The following is a 19,580-nucleotide window of genomic DNA, read 5'->3' on the forward strand; positions in this document are numbered from 1 at the left end:
ATCCGGCGAATAACTCAGTGGGCTGTGTCTATGGGTTAATTTACTCGTCGAGCCCTTCGTCGCAAGCGACGGGTTCGGCGAGGACGGTGACCGGTGCTTGAGGTACCTAAAAGCACCGTTAATGGATCGGGAGGACCCGTAATGACGTGTTTAGGGCTGTTGACTGTTTGATATCTTGTTATACGTTTTAACTGTGGATGATCAAAAAAAAGTACTACAAGCCGCCCTGGCTCTGGGTAGCTCAACAGATTTCCAGCGCGAAATAGTGTTAAAGATTGTAATAATTAATCTACCGGTTGGATTCGTCTGATAAAAAAACATTTCTTAATAAAATGCAGAAAATTGTGTTCTAATGGAATTTAAGAAGCATAGGTAAATAATTACCTCCAAAAATTGATAATTTAAAAATATTTTTGTTTAAAAGTATTTTTCAACAACATTTTTTTTGTTAGTCAATGTTAATTATGAAAGAGCTCTAGGCCTTCTTGATGTTAAGTGGTGTAGTCACCGTTCCGATATCGAGTCGAGGGAACGCGTTCCCGCCCCCGTCACGTCACAGCCGGAGTCCCGCAAGGCTCTGCCCTCTCCCCGTTACTATTCAGTTTGTATATCAATGATATACCTCGGTCTCCGGAGACCCATCATTTAACGGCCGTCTGGTGTAGTGGTAAGTGACATGGTCACTACACAAGGGGGTCGCGGGTTCGAATCCCGCCAAGGGAAGATATTTGTATGATAAATATAAATGTCTTTTCCAGGGTTATGGATGTATATTAAATATATTTATGTGTATAATAAAAATCTTACATTTATATCCGTTATCTGGTACCTGTAACACAAGTTCTTTACGAACTTATCACGGGACTAGTTAACGTGGCGTGATTGTTAGTAAATATTTATTTATTATTATTATTATTATTTATTATTATTATGTGTATTAAACACCGCCACGCCTGGGAAGACGGCAGGACACACTCCGGCGAGGTGGGCAACAATCGGCCGGAGCGTTAGGGACTATTGGGAGAGAAACCGGCGAACTATACGGGCATTGTCGAGCAAGACTGCTTTTTGCATTTGGGCCACCACCGACTTTTTGTTGAGACCAAGCCTCTCGAGATGTTTTGAGAGGCTTTTAGGGACCAAACCATTCACCGACACAACTACCGGGATTATTTCTGTAGATACCACCCTCCACATGTCGGTCACCTCGTGCGCCAGGTCCAAATATTTGGTCTTTTTATCTGCCTCGGCCCGCACGAGGTTCTCGTCGTAGGGGATGGTGATATCCACCAGAAATACCCGAGACTCCGTCTGGTCCATCAGCACGATATCAGGCTTATTCGCAAGAATAGTCCTGTCCGTAATGATGGGCCGGTCCCAGTAGAGCTTGGCACGGTCGTTTTCGAGTACAGCGTCCGGCTGGTACTTATAATACGGTAGCCTCTGTTCGATGAGGCCATACTTAAGGGCGAGCTCTTGGTGGAGGATTCTGGCTGCTTGGTTATGTCTGTGCAAGTACTCAGTGTTAGCAAGCATAGAACAACCAGAGGTGACATGTCTGAGGGATTCACCCGGTCGGCGGCATAATCGACAGATGTCAGCTGTCCCATCCCTCAGAATGTGCTTCCTATAGTTGTTCGTCCTGATAACCTGATCCTGTATTGCACAGACAAAACCCTCGGTTTCCCCAAAGAGGTCACCGAATCGCAGCCAGTGCACGGAGGCTTCTTTGTCCACGTGGGGCTCATGCAGTGCCTGAAAGAAGCGTACGTGCAGCTCTTTCCCTTTCCATATGGCCTCACGGTCAGAGGTACTGAGTACCGCCGGTGATTGCCACCCGTCTCTGGCCAGGGCTAGCGGGGTCAGTCCTTTGTCGCATTCCATGACCTCTCTGTGCATCACACTGTCAGCTCTCGATAGGAAATATTTCCTGAGACTGCACACCCCACTGTTGTGCATGACCTTGGCGCTAAGTAGGCCCCGGCCACCACACTTCCGCGGAATGTACAATCTCATTACCGAGGACTTCGGGTGGAGCATCCTATGGAGGGTCATAATTGAGCGGACTTTTCTATCCAGGGCATCCAGTTCGGTCTGAGTCCACCTGAGCACGCCGAAGGTATACAACAGGACGGGCATCGCCCAGCCGTTAAACGCCTTTGTCTTATTCACGCCCGACAAAAGGCTCTTACACACTTTTGTTAAACGTTCACAAAACAAGTCGCATGCAGCCTGTTTAACGACCGCCACGTCAATACCTAAATTTTGCGACATGCCCAGGTACCGGTATGTTTCTCCCTCGGAGAGTGCCCGAAGGTATATCCCATCGGATACAGGTAAACGATCCGATGAGACTATGCTCCCTCTCTCTACATGGAGAACCGCACACTTGTCGACTCCCAGCCTCATCCTAATGCGACTACTGAAATCACAAGTGATGTCAAGCAGTCGCCTGAGGCCTGCAGCGTGAGGAGCGTACAACTTGAGGTCATCCATGTAGAACAAGTGGGACACCTTCAATCAAGCCCCCCCTTCGAAACTGAAAGCCTGTCCTCGAAGCCTCCAGTAATGAACTGAGAGGATTCAGGGCCAGGCAAAACCACAATGGACCCGATTGTGGATGGTGAATATACCCCGATTCACCTTTATTCGGTCTTCTACAGCCGACAGCCGCACACCGGATAGACTAAGCATTGTGTTCCATTGCCCCATACAGGCACCGAGGAAGTCTCGAACTGTATCGTCTATCTTATACAGCTCGAGGACCCTCTTCAGCCATGTATGGGGGACCGAGTCAAATACCTTTTTATAATCTATCCAGGCGGCAGAGAAATTTCGTCGATTGCGTTTGACCTGCTGGCCAGATACCGCGTCGATCAAGAGGAGTTCCTTAGTACCGCGGCTACCACGCCTACACCCGTTCTGGGCACCAGACAGTACTCGACAGCTGTCTATGTGGTGTGAGATCTTAGTTTCCAGAACGGATGTCAGTGTCTTATAGGTGGTAGGAAGACACGTTATTGGCCGGTACTGTGCCGGATCCGCGGTACTTTCCGATTTTGGAATGAGGTGAGTGATCCCAGTAGTGAGGAAGTCGGGGAGCACTTTTGTATCTATGGCTTACTGGAACTGTCTGGCGAGGGTTTCGTGACAAGCCCGGAAACTTTTTAGCCAGTAAAGCTGCAGTCCGTCGCAGCCTGGAGACTTCCAGTGTGAAGAACTACAGACTGCAGCCTTAATATCACCTTTGCTGATAGTTACCGGGCTCATCGGTGGTATGCCCGCACACGAGTCCTCAATGACCTGCATCCAGGAGCCCTCCACATGCTCCACAGGTCTTGACCACAAGTTGCGCCAGAATGTGACCATCTCCTGTCCAGCTGGACGTTCAGTGACGGCGCTAACATTGGCCTGTTCTAGGGACCTCTAGAACTTCCTCTGATCACTTACGAAGAGGCGATTCTGGCGATACCTTTGAACTCGTTCCGAGTACCGCCGGATGCGCTTGCTCCAAGCAGCCACCTTCTGCTTCAGGAGGTCTATGCGATCTGCCAGCTGTTGTGCATTTGGCACTGCAGGGCCTAAGCCACACCCCGCAAACGCAATTCTGACAAACCGCAAGACTCTCGGCCTCGTGTTGCCCGTCCTGAAGCTAATCAGTTTGCCGATAACGACTCTAGCGTCACCGATACGACGTTCAATTCTGCGCTTCCAAGCAGGCTCGGCATCTCTCACACGCTGAGCGTCGGCAGCTGTCACCTGCCGATTTGGCTGGAGCTTGGCGCCAATACACCGACATACTGCCATTGCGGCGCCAAACAGGATTGAATTCGTATCAGTGAGGCTGTTGATGTTCTCCAAATATGGAAGCAGCATCTCGTTAACGGCCTCAACGACATTCCGATTATGGTGACTCTGAGCTATTCTGGGGATCCGGGGTCTCGCGTCGAGAGGCATCTCACGCACTTCCAAAATCGCCTCTTCAAGAATCCTCTTGATCTGCTCGTTGTCCTGGGAAGCTATTCCGTCCGCCCCTCCGTCAGCAGCCAATGGTTGATAACCAGTGTCTACCGCACCGCCGACATTTAAGTCCTGCATAGATGCGATAGATACACGTCCTTCAGCTGGTGCAAGAGAGGAGGCCGGAACAGCCTCGAGTCGTAGTTGTTCGAGTTCGTTTGCGCTGAAGATGTTAGAGCGCATTATGAAACGAACTCGGTCGGCTAGGTTCTGGTCTGTAATGTGTGTCAGCGATGGCTCAAGCGCTTGAAAATTACGAAGCAGTCTTGCTCGACGCCCTGTGCCGCTTGTTTCTCCCCCCACAGCCCCAAAGTGGGCGCGCATGACATTGGAATTTTGTTCACGAGTCCATCGCATGCGCCGCCCTCCACCGAGTGCGGGTGCCTGTTGCGAAGTCCTTGTGGACTCTGCAGGCACCAAGCCTCCCGGTGGTGATGATGATGGGGGTTCGAGCCGCTGAAGTGGTCTTAACGAGTCAGATCTTTTGTTTGTGTTATAGGTTTTACTCATCGTTGGGCTTTTATGTGGGGTCTAACAGTCGCTGCAGACAGAGCCCCATATCTGCAGAAGGCTAGAATACAGTGGAGGGTCGCCAGTTACTCCAAGGGGACCGTTCACGACCTAGACTTAGTGCCCTAGGCCATGCAGCCGCTCGGCACGGTGCCTTACACCTTCGGCTAGCGCTAGTTGCTTGCGCGGATGGAACAACCATCTCATATTGATTGTTTCACCCGCGGGCGATGGGGTCACCATTTCCCTACGCCAATTTATTATTATTATTATTATCTGGCGCTCTTCGCCGATGACACCGCCATCTACTACTCGTGTAGGAAGAAGGCGTTGCTTCATCGACGACTTCAGATCGCAGCTACCACCATGGGACAGTGGTTCCGGAAGTGGCGCATCGACATCAACCCCACGAAAAGCACAGCGGTGCTCTTCAAAGGGGGTCGCCCTCCGAACACCATGCTGAGCATCCCTCTCCCGACTAGGCGCGTCGACACTTCCGCCTCCGCCATTCGCCCAATCACGATGTTAGACCAGCCCATACCGTGGGCCCCGAAGATCAAATATTTAGGCGTCACCCTCGACAGTAGGATGACATTCCGCCCTCACATCAAGACCGTACGCGACCGTGCCGCCTTCATTCTAGGACGTCTCTACCCGATGATATGCAGGCGAAGTAAAATGTCCCTTAGAAATAAGGTGACACTCTACAAAACTTGCATACGCCCCGTCATGACATATGCAAGTGTAGTGTTCGCTCACGCGGCCCGCACTCACCTAAAATCATTTCAAATTATCCAATCCCGTTTTTGCAGGATAGCCGTCGGAGCCTCGTGGTTCGTCAGGAACGTCGACCTCCATGATGACCTGGACTTAGAGTCCATCAGTAAGTATCTACAGTCGGCGTCGATGCGCCACTTCGATAAAGCGGCACGACACGAGAATCCTCTCATCGTGGCCGCCGGTCACATTCCCGATCCTGCGGACAGAATGGAAAGCAGTCGACGTCGCCCAAAACACGTCATCTCGGATCCTCCCGATCCACTAACGGTGCTTTTAAGTACTTCAAGCACCGGTCACCGTTTTCGTCGAACCCGTCGCTTGCGACGAAGGGCTCGACGAGTAAATTAACTCTCAGACACAGCCCACCGAGTTTCTCGCCGGATCTTCTCAGTGGGTCGCGTTTCCGATCCGGTGGTAGATTCTGCGAAGCACGGCTCTTGCTAAGGCTTGTGTTAGCAACGTCATCAGGTTTGAGCCCCGTGAGCTCACCTACTAGCCACGGTTACGCTGAAATAGCCTCTCAAGGCCATCAGCTTAGGTAGGAAAAAAAAAAAAGGTGTAGTCACACCGTTAGTTGTACTTTTAGGGCTGTCTCCTGTTTCGAACTAAAAGCATGACTGCTTCGCAGCAGAAATAGACAAGATAGTGTTACCTACCCGTACGGGCTCACAAAATGCTCTACAACTAATAATGATACAAATAGGTCTACTCAAATATATATTCATCTCTTTCCAACACTAAATTAAATTGAAGTTACGGATACCGTACGACAGAGAAGTCTAAGTTCTTCTTAGCCCATAAGGGGCTTATCCAGAACTGGTCTCGCACTTATGAATGAAATGAATGAATGAATGAAAATTCTTTATTGCACAAAAATATTGTTGTACAAAGGCGAACTTAACGCCATTTAGGCATTCTCTTCCAGTTAACCCTCGTTGATGAAGTGAAAGATCCAAGGAGTGCGTAGCTGTGATGAAGTTAGTACGTGGCGATAATTTAACACGTTAACTGCTACATAGGTCACCGGGGCCCTACGCGGCTCTCTGAAGTAATTATGACGGTTTATCTCTTCGATCTACATACTAAAGTGCCGGAACGTCTAGTAGACTCTGGGAATGTCAAATCAAGCAGATACTAAGAATAAACCTATTTTTTAAAAGACCTAAAAGTCTAAAACATACATTAACCAACTGAGGCCGTCAGCGCAAAAGTGGCCTAAGCTTATGGAGGCAATTAGGTTTGAATTTTTATGAATTTGAATTTGCACTGCCGTGAAGCAGTAATACGTTTCGGTTTGAAGGGTGGGGCAGCCGTTGTAACTACACTGAGACCTTAGAACTTATATCTCAAGGTGGGTGGCGCATTTACGTCGTAGATGTCTATGGGCTCCAGTAATCACTTAACACCAGGTGGACTGTGAGCTCGTCCACCCATCCAAGCAATAAAAAAAAAAAAAAAGGAGTAGGCAAAAAAAAAACGCGCAAAAATAATGTTTACAAAGCCATCCGTTATCTATCGGTGAAACTATGTATAGGCCGGTTTTGCATCAACGTTTATTATATTTTAAATAAATTCCAATATTCGTCATATAAGCTTGAATATAAAAAATTATGGGTAAGGCCATTTTTGCGCTGTTGGCTTTAAATAAATGAAGGCAAACTTAGGTAGTCTATTTGAGCTCACTGCACTGACATCGTAAACAGCGGTACTTAACATAAGACTCACCTAAGATGAAGTTTGGAACGCCAGAGCCGAAGACGGTGGCGTCGATCAGAAAGATCACCAGCCTCCTGGCCGGATCTCCGAACGCTAGTTGTGCCACAGCTGCGTATGGACTCCTGATAAAGAGATTTTGATTAGGATTTGATTAACAAGTAATTTTCAGGACACAGTGGGAACATACATAGAGACATCAGTCTTAGAAGAGAAAGGGGAGAGTAATTTTTCTTAATGATATTTGTCAACTATGTGTGTATTTTTTACGTTTTTATTTTTACTGCCAGGATGGGTGGACAAGTTCACAGCCCACCTGGTGTTAAGTGGTTTCCGGAGCCCATAGACATCTACAACGTAAATGCCGCCATCCACCTTGAGATATGAGTTCTAAGGTCTCAGTATAGTTACAACGGCTGCCCCACCATTCAAACCGAAACGCATTACTGCTTCACGGCAGAAATAGGCAGAGTGGTGGTACTCACAAGAGGTCCTATCACCAGTACGTATTATACAATAAAAATAAGCAGTTAATTTTCGGTTATTCCCATAATTATATTGTATGTTCATAGTGCACAATGCAATTTCCTAAATAATTTTAAACAAAAATCTCCATATCGCGTTATAGAAGTACCTACTATGTTTCAAGAAGGTTTTGGGGAATTTTTCTTTTCATGTTATAGTGGAACCGTGTTGTAAAATATCGTGTTATATGGACGACATTTGCGATACCCAATTCACACAGCAAAGCTCGGTATGCAATCAGAGCGTATTGTTAGAAATGTTACCTGTTCTTTTCGCTGATAATAGGAGTGATTTCTTTGGCCAATAGCCAGCACCTCCCCAGCAGGGCAGCGGTGTATAGCTGCAGGCCAACCACTGACAGGACTAGGGGGATGCCGTATATTCCTGAGCAATCACCAACATTTGTTCAAATTTCATTTGTTTTTTTGTTTTTAATATATTTTGTTCGGTGTTCTAGATAAGTAAAACTTAGGATCACATTGTTTTCGTAAGCCGGCAACATGTGACTTTAGAATGGATTCAAATATATATCTTTTTTCATCCTACCTATGCTGATACCTTTGAGAGGCTATTTCAGCTTCACCCTAAAATGTAGGTGAGCTCACGGGGCTCAAACCGGGGGTGTTGCTAACACTGGCCCTAGCAAGAGCAGTGCTTCGCAGAATCTACAACCGGATCGGAAACGCGACCCACTGAGAAAATGCAGCGAGAAACTCAGTTGGCTGTGTGTATGGGTTAATTCGCGAAGGGTTCGACGAGGACGGTGACCGGTGCATGTGGTCAAATAATTTAAGACAAAGTACATGTTCACTAAGCTTCAATGATGAAGACGTAGTAGCATCCTCTAATTAAATTGATTTGATTAATCGAATAATTAAATTATTTATTTACTTAATAAATTAAATGATTCTAATTTTAAAACTTGTATTATAATTAATTAAAGAAATGCATTAAATGATTGTAATTAAAATCATAAGAGTTCCTAACTTACGTAATTATTGGCAGGGCGGTACTTTATATTGTCAGCGGTCGCTTCACATCTTTCTGATTTAGCTCAATAGAAAACCTTACTTAACCTAATAAATGGCATAAATACTAACTTAGCCTAACCTAGCATACCGCGAAGAAGGAATCATGTGTGCCGATTTGCAGTACACAACGAAAGAGCAGATACATGGACTCCTTGTCTCGTGGTAGAGGCAATCAGCTTTTGGCTCGGTTAACATAAGGCACGGTAACATTAAGGATCTCAATTAAAACTTACCACCAAAACTGTATAAACTGTATAAAACATATTTATAAAACGCCACTAAAACAAAATGACCAAAATAAAAATCATAAAAATAGTTTTAATGTTATGTTTTCGACACACAAAGAAAATACTATTAATATAATGAGAATCTTACCGCAACTTATCACGCTTTTAGGTAGTGCTATGACAGGAAACACTCCGAAGAGATCTACTATGCAGAGGATAGTAAACAGAACGCTGAGCCCACCGGTGGTTTCGCCAACAGTGTAGCGGTCGTGACTAGACACCACCAAGGGCTTGGTCTGCGACTCCTCGAGTGGAGTTTCCGGGGTGCAATTTCCATTCATCCTCGGCAGTTCAGCTGCAAACAAAACGCATCAGTTTTTTTAATTGCCTTTATAGGTAGACGAGCATACGGCCGACCTAATAGTGAGTGGTCACCGTCGCTTATGGACAACAACAATACCAGGGGCACAGCCAAGTTGCTGCCTATCGCTAAAAAAAAGGTTAATATGTGCCCTGACATTACTGGTGATAGGACCTCTTGTGAGTCCGCGCGGGTAGGTACCACCACCCTGCCTATTTCTGCCGTGAAGCAGTAATGCGTTTCGGTTTGAAGGGTGGGCAGCCGTTGTAACTATATTTGAGACCTTAAAACTTTTATCTCAAGGTGGGTGGCGCATTTACGTTGTAGATGTCTATGGGCTCCAGTAACCACTTAGCCCCAGTTGGGCTGTGAGCTCATCCACCCATCTAAGCAATAATGCATGGTCCCTATGTTTGTATCAGTTTGTGTCAGGATTCAAACTATGGTAGATACAAAAATATTCGGAATCAAGATTTGTTGGCGAACGACTTAAAAGTTGATATAATCAATTCATATAGTAAAATAAATAAATAAGTTAGCACTATTTTGTTATGAAAATGACCGTAAGTCGTATTGTGAGAGAACCAGTTTATCTATTTTTGTGGAATGTGATGAAGTAATGGAATTTTGGGCGAAAAGGAGTCCCTTGCCTCGTTGCTATGCTAGTTATAAAAAAAAATATCTTATTTTCTTGCAATTCGTCCTGTTATATATATGGTAATATATATATGAGTCGTCTATTATCAAAGGTGGCAATCTGTACATTTGGACAAAAAAAATTTATTGATATGTCAATACAGATTTATTTGAATATAATCGTCTCCTTCAGAGAATACGGTTCAAAACCTGCATTAAATAAAGGTTAATAGTTAACCTGTTATTTATCTAAGATGTCGTTCCGAAGAGTTTTGTGACTGCCAATGGAATACAAAGTCAATAATTCGTTTTTCTGATTTACCAATCATTGTCCAAAAGTCAGATTGCCGCCTTTGATAATAGTCGACTCATATGGTATATTTCGTAGTACTAGAGGTCCCGCAGTAGTCGGAATTCGACTATAATATAAACTCTTCTATAATTACAAATTTCGTCAAGGCTACACTATAAAAAATATTAATAAAGACAAAGAGTATTTAATCTATTCTCAATTTGACCACAGACGTCAAGAACAAAAGTTTGACAATAAATAGCATGCATGCGTGTGTGCGTTAAATACATGGTATGTAGTGTGTGTAATGTTTTCTTTATTGATTTAATGTATCTTTTATGCATTATTTAAAAAAAAAATTAGCATTGTGCACTTCTTCTCTATAATCTCTATAAGTGTGGCAAATTTCATACTCCTCCGTCCGCGCAATTTTCGTAAAAAGGGATACAAAGTTTTTCCTTCACGTATTAATATATAGATTCCGCTGTAGTCTAGTAGAGAATGATAATCTTAAACTTCGAGGTCCGATTTAAGTCGGAATCAAAATAATTGTTAAATAAGTATCTAGTCACATTCAGACTGAAATCTCAAAATAATAATAACTTTGTTCTTATCTGTACCTATCATACTGTACGTGTATGTTTCCGGTTTGAAATAAAAAAAATGGAAAAAAAAACTAATTTGAGATCGTTAAATGGTAATTGATGATATCATAAAAAGCTTTGCATTAAAAATGTTTGATCCAAATCCTTTTCTTAATTTGCACAGTCATGGTCATCTATTAAAACAAGCCATAAGAATTCGTGCACTATAAAAAAACTTATTTTATCATGAATGGCATCACAAAACTTAAACAAGAAGTTTAATATCTTTAGTTTATATCATCAAAGGTGAATGAACTCAGTCAAATAAAAATACAAAGATCTAGATAGAATAGACTAGAGTCTAGAGTAGACAACAGTTTTTGTTTTTTTTAATTCTCAGTTAATATTTAAAAACAAATACAAGGTCAAATCGATGCCTCCAATGAACACTACTCTAACTCCAAATTCGTAGGTTTACAGGAGGAGAGTTTAAACGAAAAAAGTTGATAAATATATCTGCAATAATAAAGATTTTATGGTTTTTTCTTGTGTAACTAGCTGAATTACTCTTGCTTCGAACCCCATTAATAATGAATTTGTAAAACTTTTAAAATAGTGAAGCGATTTGCGTGAAAAACGAAAATTTCAAAATTTTGAGTTAGAGTAGTGTTCATTGGAGGCATCGAAATGTTGAAAAATTATTGGCGGGTTCGTCTATGTTTGGCGTCGAATGAACGTAGCTGATGCCATTATTTTATTTGGAAGACAACGGAGTAGCAGACCTTAAAATTATTATCTCTAGGTAGGTAGCGGCTAGAGGAAGAGCGCCAGCTAGATGGGTTGACCAACTCAAGGAGGTGACTGGAGGCCAGATATGGGGAGCGGTACATATGGCGCAGAACCGGACCGAGTGGAGAAGATTAACATACAGTCACGATCCTCAGCATTGAGGGAACGACCAGAAAGAAGAAGGTAGCGGCATTTACGTTGTAGATGTCTATGGCCTCCGGTAATCACTTAGCATCAGGTGGGCCGTGAGCTCATCCGACCACTTAAGCAATAACTAAATAATAAATAAAAACTTCGCTTGTATAGGAGTGTTTCGTACATGGCATGTTATTTGAGCGGGTTCAAACTAAAGAACAAACTCTGGTGACAGATGATCCAATGATAGAAAGATAAAGTTGTTATCATGACAAAAGCTTTTTTGGAACGTTCCTAAATAATTTAAAGATCTAAAGTACCTGTGAAGATCCAAAGCATGCAATCTCTTCAAGACATCCGAGATCATGTAAACGATACGTCTCTATGGGCAGTGGAGTTCATTATTTAAGAACCGGTATAAATAAACAAAACTATGGGGCTGATGATGTCTTTAGGTCGTTTTCTACGCAATTTTTACAAATAGCACTAGCTTAAATTAAAAAAAAGATAGCATGTTAACTTTCCATTTATGTACCGACGAAGGTTTATATCATTTTAATAGACTTTTATTAGCTTGACTTATATATTTTTATCTGGTTTTATATAAATATTATATCCATTAATTAGTATCCATATTTATATCTAATTTTGTAACTTTCAATGTAATATTCACCAACCTTCAAACGACCGATTAAGGATGGACCGTTGACAATACAACAATTTAATTACTTTCATATAATATCTTATATTATGTTTTGCTGCCTAATTGCTGGTAGCCTAAGAGGATATTCCAGTTACTCACGGACCGGTAGGAAAAGCTCACGGGTTCAGATTGAAAGATTACTAAGTGGCCCTAGCAAGATTAGTATTTCGCTGAGTCTATAACCGGATCGGTATCTCAGGCCCCTGAGAGGATCCGGCGAGAAGCTCAGTGGGTTTTGTCTATGGGCGAGGTTTGACGAGAACAGTGAGTAATGCTTGAATTGACTAAAAGCGTGAACGAATAGGGAGAATCTGATAGGAGATGTTTTGAGCAACGGCGGCTTTGCTTTGCTCCTTCGCCTGGATCGGAGATGTAGTTAGAGGCGGCCACAGTAAGAGGGTTGTCTTTAATGTCTAGAACAGAAGCAACAAAAATTACATCAATTCTTAGTTCGGCTTACTGTTGACCCGCGATTATTTTAGTTTTTAATACGCTTTATTAGCTTCAGACTTATGTTTGTATGTTAGTATGTAACGGAATTTTTGAAAATGATTTTGACCCCCTTCAAAACGTCGGATAAACTCGAAATTTGGTATACTTATTAAGGACCGATGACAATTCAATATTAAAAAAAAAATTGAAAAAAATAAAGAAAAATAAAATTTTTAAATTGAACTATAAAATGAAAATAACTATTTAAAACTACAGATACCATGCACCCCACGCTTTTTTCATTCAAATTTATCAAAATTTATTTTCTATTTTTTTGTTGGATTTTCTATAAAATTCTATAATACTTTTGTTAGTTTTTTTAAACTATTATTTAATTACATTACAACTATAGACTTGACAAACATCTTTAAACTTAATGCAAACACGACGCATATATTATGAGAACGCAGGGCACGTCTAGTTGTCATTAATTTATTATCTTTGTCCAATTGGAAACAATGTTGAGAGTGGCGTCTTTTAAAAAATTGCAATGTATCCTGATTGATTTGGAACAAATAACTTTGTTGCTTCAAATGCACAAACCAATTAGATTAAAACTCGTTGAATTAATTACTCTTGTATAATTAAATATGTAGCTTCTGGCTAACAGTACAACGTACTTATAAATTTTATCGTTCTGCTGAATGATTTTGTTAATATCTTTTTAAGGACTTAATTATTAATTGACGTATTAAGCAATATTGTCGCACCGTGGCCTTAATATGTATATTTTAAAAATCTGGTAAAGCAAGTCAAGCATAAAGGAATTATTGATTTAATATAACCGGTTTTGACGCTCATAGATACAAAAATAATCTAATTATTACTGTAAATATCATATCATAAAATTATAGGCCCAATGGGATATTTGTTTGAAATAACCGGAATATCTACACTGAATACAAGATAATAAAATACTACAATTTATATTTAATTTATATACATATATCACACGATAGTCGTCAAGGAAAATGTTAGGAAAAAAAAATACTTTTTTACTTTTTGTATCGACGATACTTTCATGTTCTTTCAATAAAATGCATGTTGCCTTTTTTTTCTGTTGCTTTTCAATGATATTTGATTGCTATTCCGCTCTGTGTTTCGTTGTGACCTCATTTCATATTTCAGGGACTTTGTAACTTGCAACGTATGTACCTATTTAAAATTCGTTCGTTCTCTTTATTTTAATTTTTAGTGGAAGATTGTACAACCTTCCAGTAAGAAATATAATGTTTCTGTAGTTTTTTCTGAAACGTAGTGACGTAGTATTACTTTTTTTTAAGGTTTAACTTCTCGTAAATTATTTTTATATGATTATTTCCAACATTACGAATATTATATAGTTTTCGTGGTCGCGAACAAGTAAGATCTTATTCGTGGACAGATTTTTATCTTTCTTTACACAAAGAAAGAATCAGGAACAGGAATCGCGACCCACTAAGAAGATCCAGCGAGGAACTCAGTGAGCTATTTCTTAGCATATGACGCATGAAACAAGAGCAGTCTGAAGTTCCCTGTATGGTCATCTGTGTATAGTATATCTTCGTTTGATAACTGTTCTCTTATGACATCACAGAACACAAGACATTTGACAGATGCCTGAATCTCGCTTACGACATTTTCAAGATAAGCTTGCATATATACAAGTTCCGAACAACCACATGGGGCCCGATAGACACAGCCCACTGAGCTTCTCGCCGGATCTTCTTAGTGGGTCGCGTTTCCGATCCGGTGGTAGATTCTGCGAAACACTACTCTTGCTAGGGTCAGTGTTAGCATCACTGCGGTTTGAGCCTTGTGAGCTCACCTACTAGTTAAGGTTACGCTGAAATAGCCTCTCAAGGCTATCAGCTTAGGTAGGAAAAAAAAACATTTGGACCGTCAGTCTACCGAGCAATATCACCTGTTCGGTAGAAGATCTTCCCATTGTCGTTAAACCTACACGCTCATCATCCATTGCACAACACTTCTCCACGTTTCTGTATCTTCGAAATTCCTTAGTCCTTCACGTCTAGAGAGACCAGTAAGTAATGCTATCAATTCTACCAAGTCAGTAGAAACGGGTAAGTGATCGACCATATATATGGCTTTTTCTCGTATGCGACTTACGCCATAAGCTTTCCGACGTTTTTTTTATTGTTTAGATGGGTGGACGAGCTCACAGCCCACCTGGTGTTAAATGGTTACTGGAGCCCATAGACATCTACGACGTAAATGCGCCACCCACCTTGAGATGTAAGTTCTAAGGTCTCAGTATAGATACAACGGCTGCCCAACCCTCAAATCGAAACACATTACTGCATCACGACAGAAATAGGCGGGGTGGTGGTACCTACCCGCGCGGACTCTCAAGAGATCCTACCACCAGTAATACGAGCCATGTATCTAAAGTGGTTAAGTATGCGCTGATAACAGATTGTGGAAACTTCCGGTCATCGTTCTCGTCGAACCCGTCGCTTGCAACGAAGGGCTCGACGAGTAAATTAACCCATAGACACAGCCTACTGAGTTTTTCACCGGACCTTCTCAGTGGGTCGTGTTTCCGATCCGGTGGTAGATTCTGCGAAGACGACTCTTGCTAGGGTTCGTGTTAGCAACGTCGTCAGGTTTGAGCCCGTGAGCTCGCCTACTAGTCAAGGTTACGCTGAAATAGGATCTCAAAGCTCTCAGCTTAGGTAGGAAAATAAAAATAAAAAGTGGAAACTTGTTGTTATGTGTAACTCTTTGAAGAAGGATAAGTTTGTTCGGTGAGCGGTCCATAGGAATGCATAACTTACGTCTCTAACACCACATCTCAAATGACTCGATTTTGGATCAATCTCTGTTTAGAATCGTCCAGGATTCGACCCCATAAAGGAATAAACGAGTATGTGCACCAAACTCACTTTAGTGTTAGGAGATATGTTGCGATCTTTCCGCAGCTTCTTGAGTTTAGTCATAGCTGGTTTTGACATTTAATTGATTTCCCCCTGGTCAAAAAAAACTAGCAAGTAGAAGGACGCTGAGGTCGACTGATTATAGACAGTTTATTATGATTTTAGCATCCTCCTTGGAATGTGTTTATGTTTTTAGTGGTGTGTGTTTCAAATGAAGGCTATGTATGTGTTAGAAAGACGCTATTGAATATTCAATATTTTTTGCAATCATCGACTTGTGTGAATCGTTAATACGATGATTCTAATGAACAGATCGAGAAATGTTGATACCAGTTTTTAAAATACGTTCTTAAAATAGAAGACATTTAATGAATGTTTGACCAATGTGAATTGTCCTCAAAATTTTTATATAGCCCACGGATCAATGGATTCATTTATATTCAATTTTTTTTCTTCTTTTTTTTTGTGTGCATACAATGATGCTTTTCTTAACTAATGCCTAATATTATATTTTTAAACACACACATATCTACATATGTCTGATTTGTTTCTAGTGTCACGCAAAATTTTTGTTGTAAGGTGAGTTCTAATTTGTTAGAGCCATAAAGTGTTGGAAATTTACAACATTGTGTGAAATTTATAAAAAAGAAACTGTTAATAAAATGAGGTTTTTGTTTTCGGGTTAGAGATCATCAGCACTACCCTTAGACGGCGGGCTTCGCCGGGTGAAGGTCACGGGGCGACCTGAGGGGATCGAGGTCGCATGGCGCTCTACCAGCGTTCTAGCGTATCACACAGGAGTAACATCGTAAGAGCGGTAGGCTCGTTCCGGCTCGTCCGGCTCGGCAGGCTGGTTCCAACCCAGCGGGATATCCCGGGACAACAACGGCAGCGCCTGGGCGGCCTGACCGGCTGCCGTACCGAGATGGCTGACGTTCCAATGCTTTCGTTTCGCCTCAAAGGTTCTGACGGCTGGGCGTCCTTGGACTGAGCCGCGCGTCAGGTTGAAATATTGACCGCGGTAACGCCCTTACCCCGTCCGGGTTCTGAGGTCCGGAGATCAGACGTTTGGGCGAGAGTGCCGGGAATTCATTCAGTGTGTAGGGCCTTAAATTCCATCCCAACAACTGCGGACCGTCCAGTCCCACTTGCGCCACACCAGCCTAAGAGGCGCGTGGACCTCGTAGAAGATTCAGCTCCCGGTCCCAAAAAACTGACCATCAGCCCTATAATTTACATCTCTACCTTTGGTCATAATTAGAAGTATTCTATTTTCCGGAGAACATGTCAGTAACTTCTCTACTTTTTTTTATTACAGCGATTACAGCGAACGTGTCCACTGCGATGGAGCTGACGTTAACTGGTTACTAGAACCCATTGACAGTAACGTGAATGTCACCATATTTGTTTTGTCATAATTACGAAAACGACTGACCCACCCTTCAAACTGGAATGCACGACGATGCTTGGATCAAGGAAGGCACGGGCGTAGCGCGGCGCAGACTTGTGCGATCGCACAAATACCTATTTACAACATTTGTCTAACTAACTCCATCATCAAGGGTGCAATAGTGTAATAAGGTACTATCATCTGTCTTCGTTTTGGGAAGCGGTCTCCTAACACCCAATATACTGGCTAACAGTACAATAAACCCTACCGTAATTACGAGAACTTAAATACAAAGCTTTGATTTTCATTCTTTAGTTATATTTTTATTACACGATGTTGATTCTTCATTGTGGGGGGTGGGGGGTGGGGTCCTTCGTCTGTCATAAATAAATTTTCTTACAACAATCGATATCTGCCTGCAAGATTTGAACACCCGATTAATCATAATGTTCGATATGAATACCCTGGCCACATTTAGGCCGTGATGACTTTACAATTTCGAATTCCTACTTCACGTGAAAACCGGTAACTTGAAATGAACGATAAACGGTGGAATGACTAGGTCTTCAAGCATTAGACTTGCCTCTAAAGGTAGACCTAACCAGTTCCTGAATCAACGTCATTAACGCACAAAAAAATGCGTCTCAATCGATTACATAACGTATTTAATAACCAGTCGCAAATTAATATAGAATCGTTGATAACGTCCACCGTCGCCGACTGTGGTCAACTCTTGAGGACATACTGCCATTATGTTGGTACTTTTGAATTGAATAAGGATGGTTATGTTGGCAGTGCCGTGTTGATTTTACTCTTCTTATTCATCTATTTTTCAGTATGTCTATTGTCTTCTTGTCATGCTATTGTTGCGAGGCAATCGAAACTTGTTTGGGAAATACCAGGGATTCAATCCAAGGTCGGGTGGTACGTACGTACGACCAAAAGGGTTCCAAATTTCATTTATCCAATTTATGTACACTATGAACTCTGGTCTGGCGGCTGGGTGGTGCGATGGGAAAAAGGAGATGATGGATTCATCTCGAATTCTAAGCTAGGTTAGTTTTCTATGCCGATCTGTCGCAACGTGAGCTAAGCGAAGTCTCAATCGCCTTGTCTGGCGGAGAAAGCTATGCACAATCAGGGTTTTCAAGCTATGAAGCGTTTCTCTTGTTCGTGCCTATTTCTACCGCGAGGAATGCGGCTGGTAATGTGAAGCAATTGAAACATCGACCTCGTGTCAGAGTATAGGTAACGGCTTACTTATCATCAGGCGGCCGGTAAACTCGTTTACCCGCCTGGAATAAATAAATGAAAACAGAAATTCAAATCCTCAACGGTATGTTGCGTGAATAATTTATAAGGTCTCAGCGCTTTAAGCTTAAAATAATTAAAAAGCACATAAATAAATAAGTATGTGATATTTTAAGCGTCGCCGTTATGTTTATTTTAGTTTTAACGACTCGAATTTTTTTTTCTGCGTTCTTTTCTACTAAAAATTGTAAATTAATAATTTATTTATTTATTGCCTAGATGTGTGGACGAGCTCACAGCACACTTGGTGTTAAGTAGTTATTGGAACCCATAGACATCTACAACGTAAATGCACCACACACCTTGAGATTTAAGTTCTAAGGTCTCAGTATAGTTACAACAGATGTCCCACCCTTCAAACCGAAACGCATTACTGCTTGACGGCAGAAATAGGCAGGGCGGTGGTACCTACCCGTGCGGACTCAGAAGAGGTCCTACCACTAGTAAAAAATCTTATCTTGTTTTAGGCCGTTATGAGTTTTGAAATTTTATCAAGTTCTTAGATAGCGCTGTCGTCTGAATGCATTTTCGGTGCTTTTAGGCTCTTCAAGCGTCGGTCCTAGTCGAACTCGTCGATTATCGACGAGTGAATTATCCCATAGACACAGCCCACTGAGTTTGAGATTCCGAGCCGGTGGTAGATACAGCGAAGCACTGCTCTAGCTAGGGCTGGTGCTAGCAAATTCTCTCAGGTTGAGCCCATGAGCCCACCTAACCGTCCGCGTGAAGCTCGAATATCCACCTAGGCTACCAGAGAATAGGTAGGGAAAAATAGGGATAAGTGGTATAATAAATTTTTGTACACGAATTTATTATGTCCCAAAATACGTAGTTATCAGGTTTTTTAATTCAAGAACATTATTTAACGTTTATCTTATGTTAATTTAAATCTGTATTTTAAATGGTATTAATGACGGTTGCATTTAAAAACTTTGAATTGGCTGTTCGGTGTCGGCCTATTACTACCATAAGGAGCCATAAGAGGCGACTAACTGTAACCGTACTTGTTGAACCTTACTTGAGATGTGAGTCTCCTTTGGATGCGCTCGGGTAGCTGTTAGCAAATCTCACCCCTCCTAGCTGAGCCCTTGCTAGCCCACCTGTCCTGGCGAAACTGAAAAGGCCTCCGGGCCAACAGTAATCTCTCAAACATAAAAAAGGCGACTAAGGGTCCATTGGAGAATAATAATTAGCAGTGTTTTCTG

The 19,580-nt window shown here is 42.2% G+C and overlaps 1 protein-coding gene across 1 annotated transcript in view; it reads right to left on the bottom strand.

Moving 5' to 3' along the window:
• Positions 1–19,580, bottom strand: part of LOC101739027 (probable sodium-coupled neutral amino acid transporter 6) — a 40,785-nt gene that overhangs the window by 19,899 nt on the left and 1,306 nt on the right. Inside the window, exons 2-4 of the mRNA XM_004927212.4 lie at positions 8,955–9,161; positions 7,812–7,932; positions 7,036–7,148 (exon numbers count right to left, since the gene is read on the bottom strand). Coding sequence (XP_004927269.2) covers positions 7,036–7,148; positions 7,812–7,932; positions 8,955–9,147 — 427 coding nt within the window. The 5' untranslated portion in view covers positions 9,148–9,161. The remainder of the gene's footprint in view (positions 1–7,035; positions 7,149–7,811; positions 7,933–8,954; positions 9,162–19,580) is intronic.

Source organism: Bombyx mori, chromosome 20 (genome assembly GCF_030269925.1).
Source record: "Bombyx mori chromosome 20, ASM3026992v2".
Classification (NCBI taxonomy): domain Eukaryota; kingdom Metazoa; phylum Arthropoda; class Insecta; order Lepidoptera; family Bombycidae; genus Bombyx; species Bombyx mori.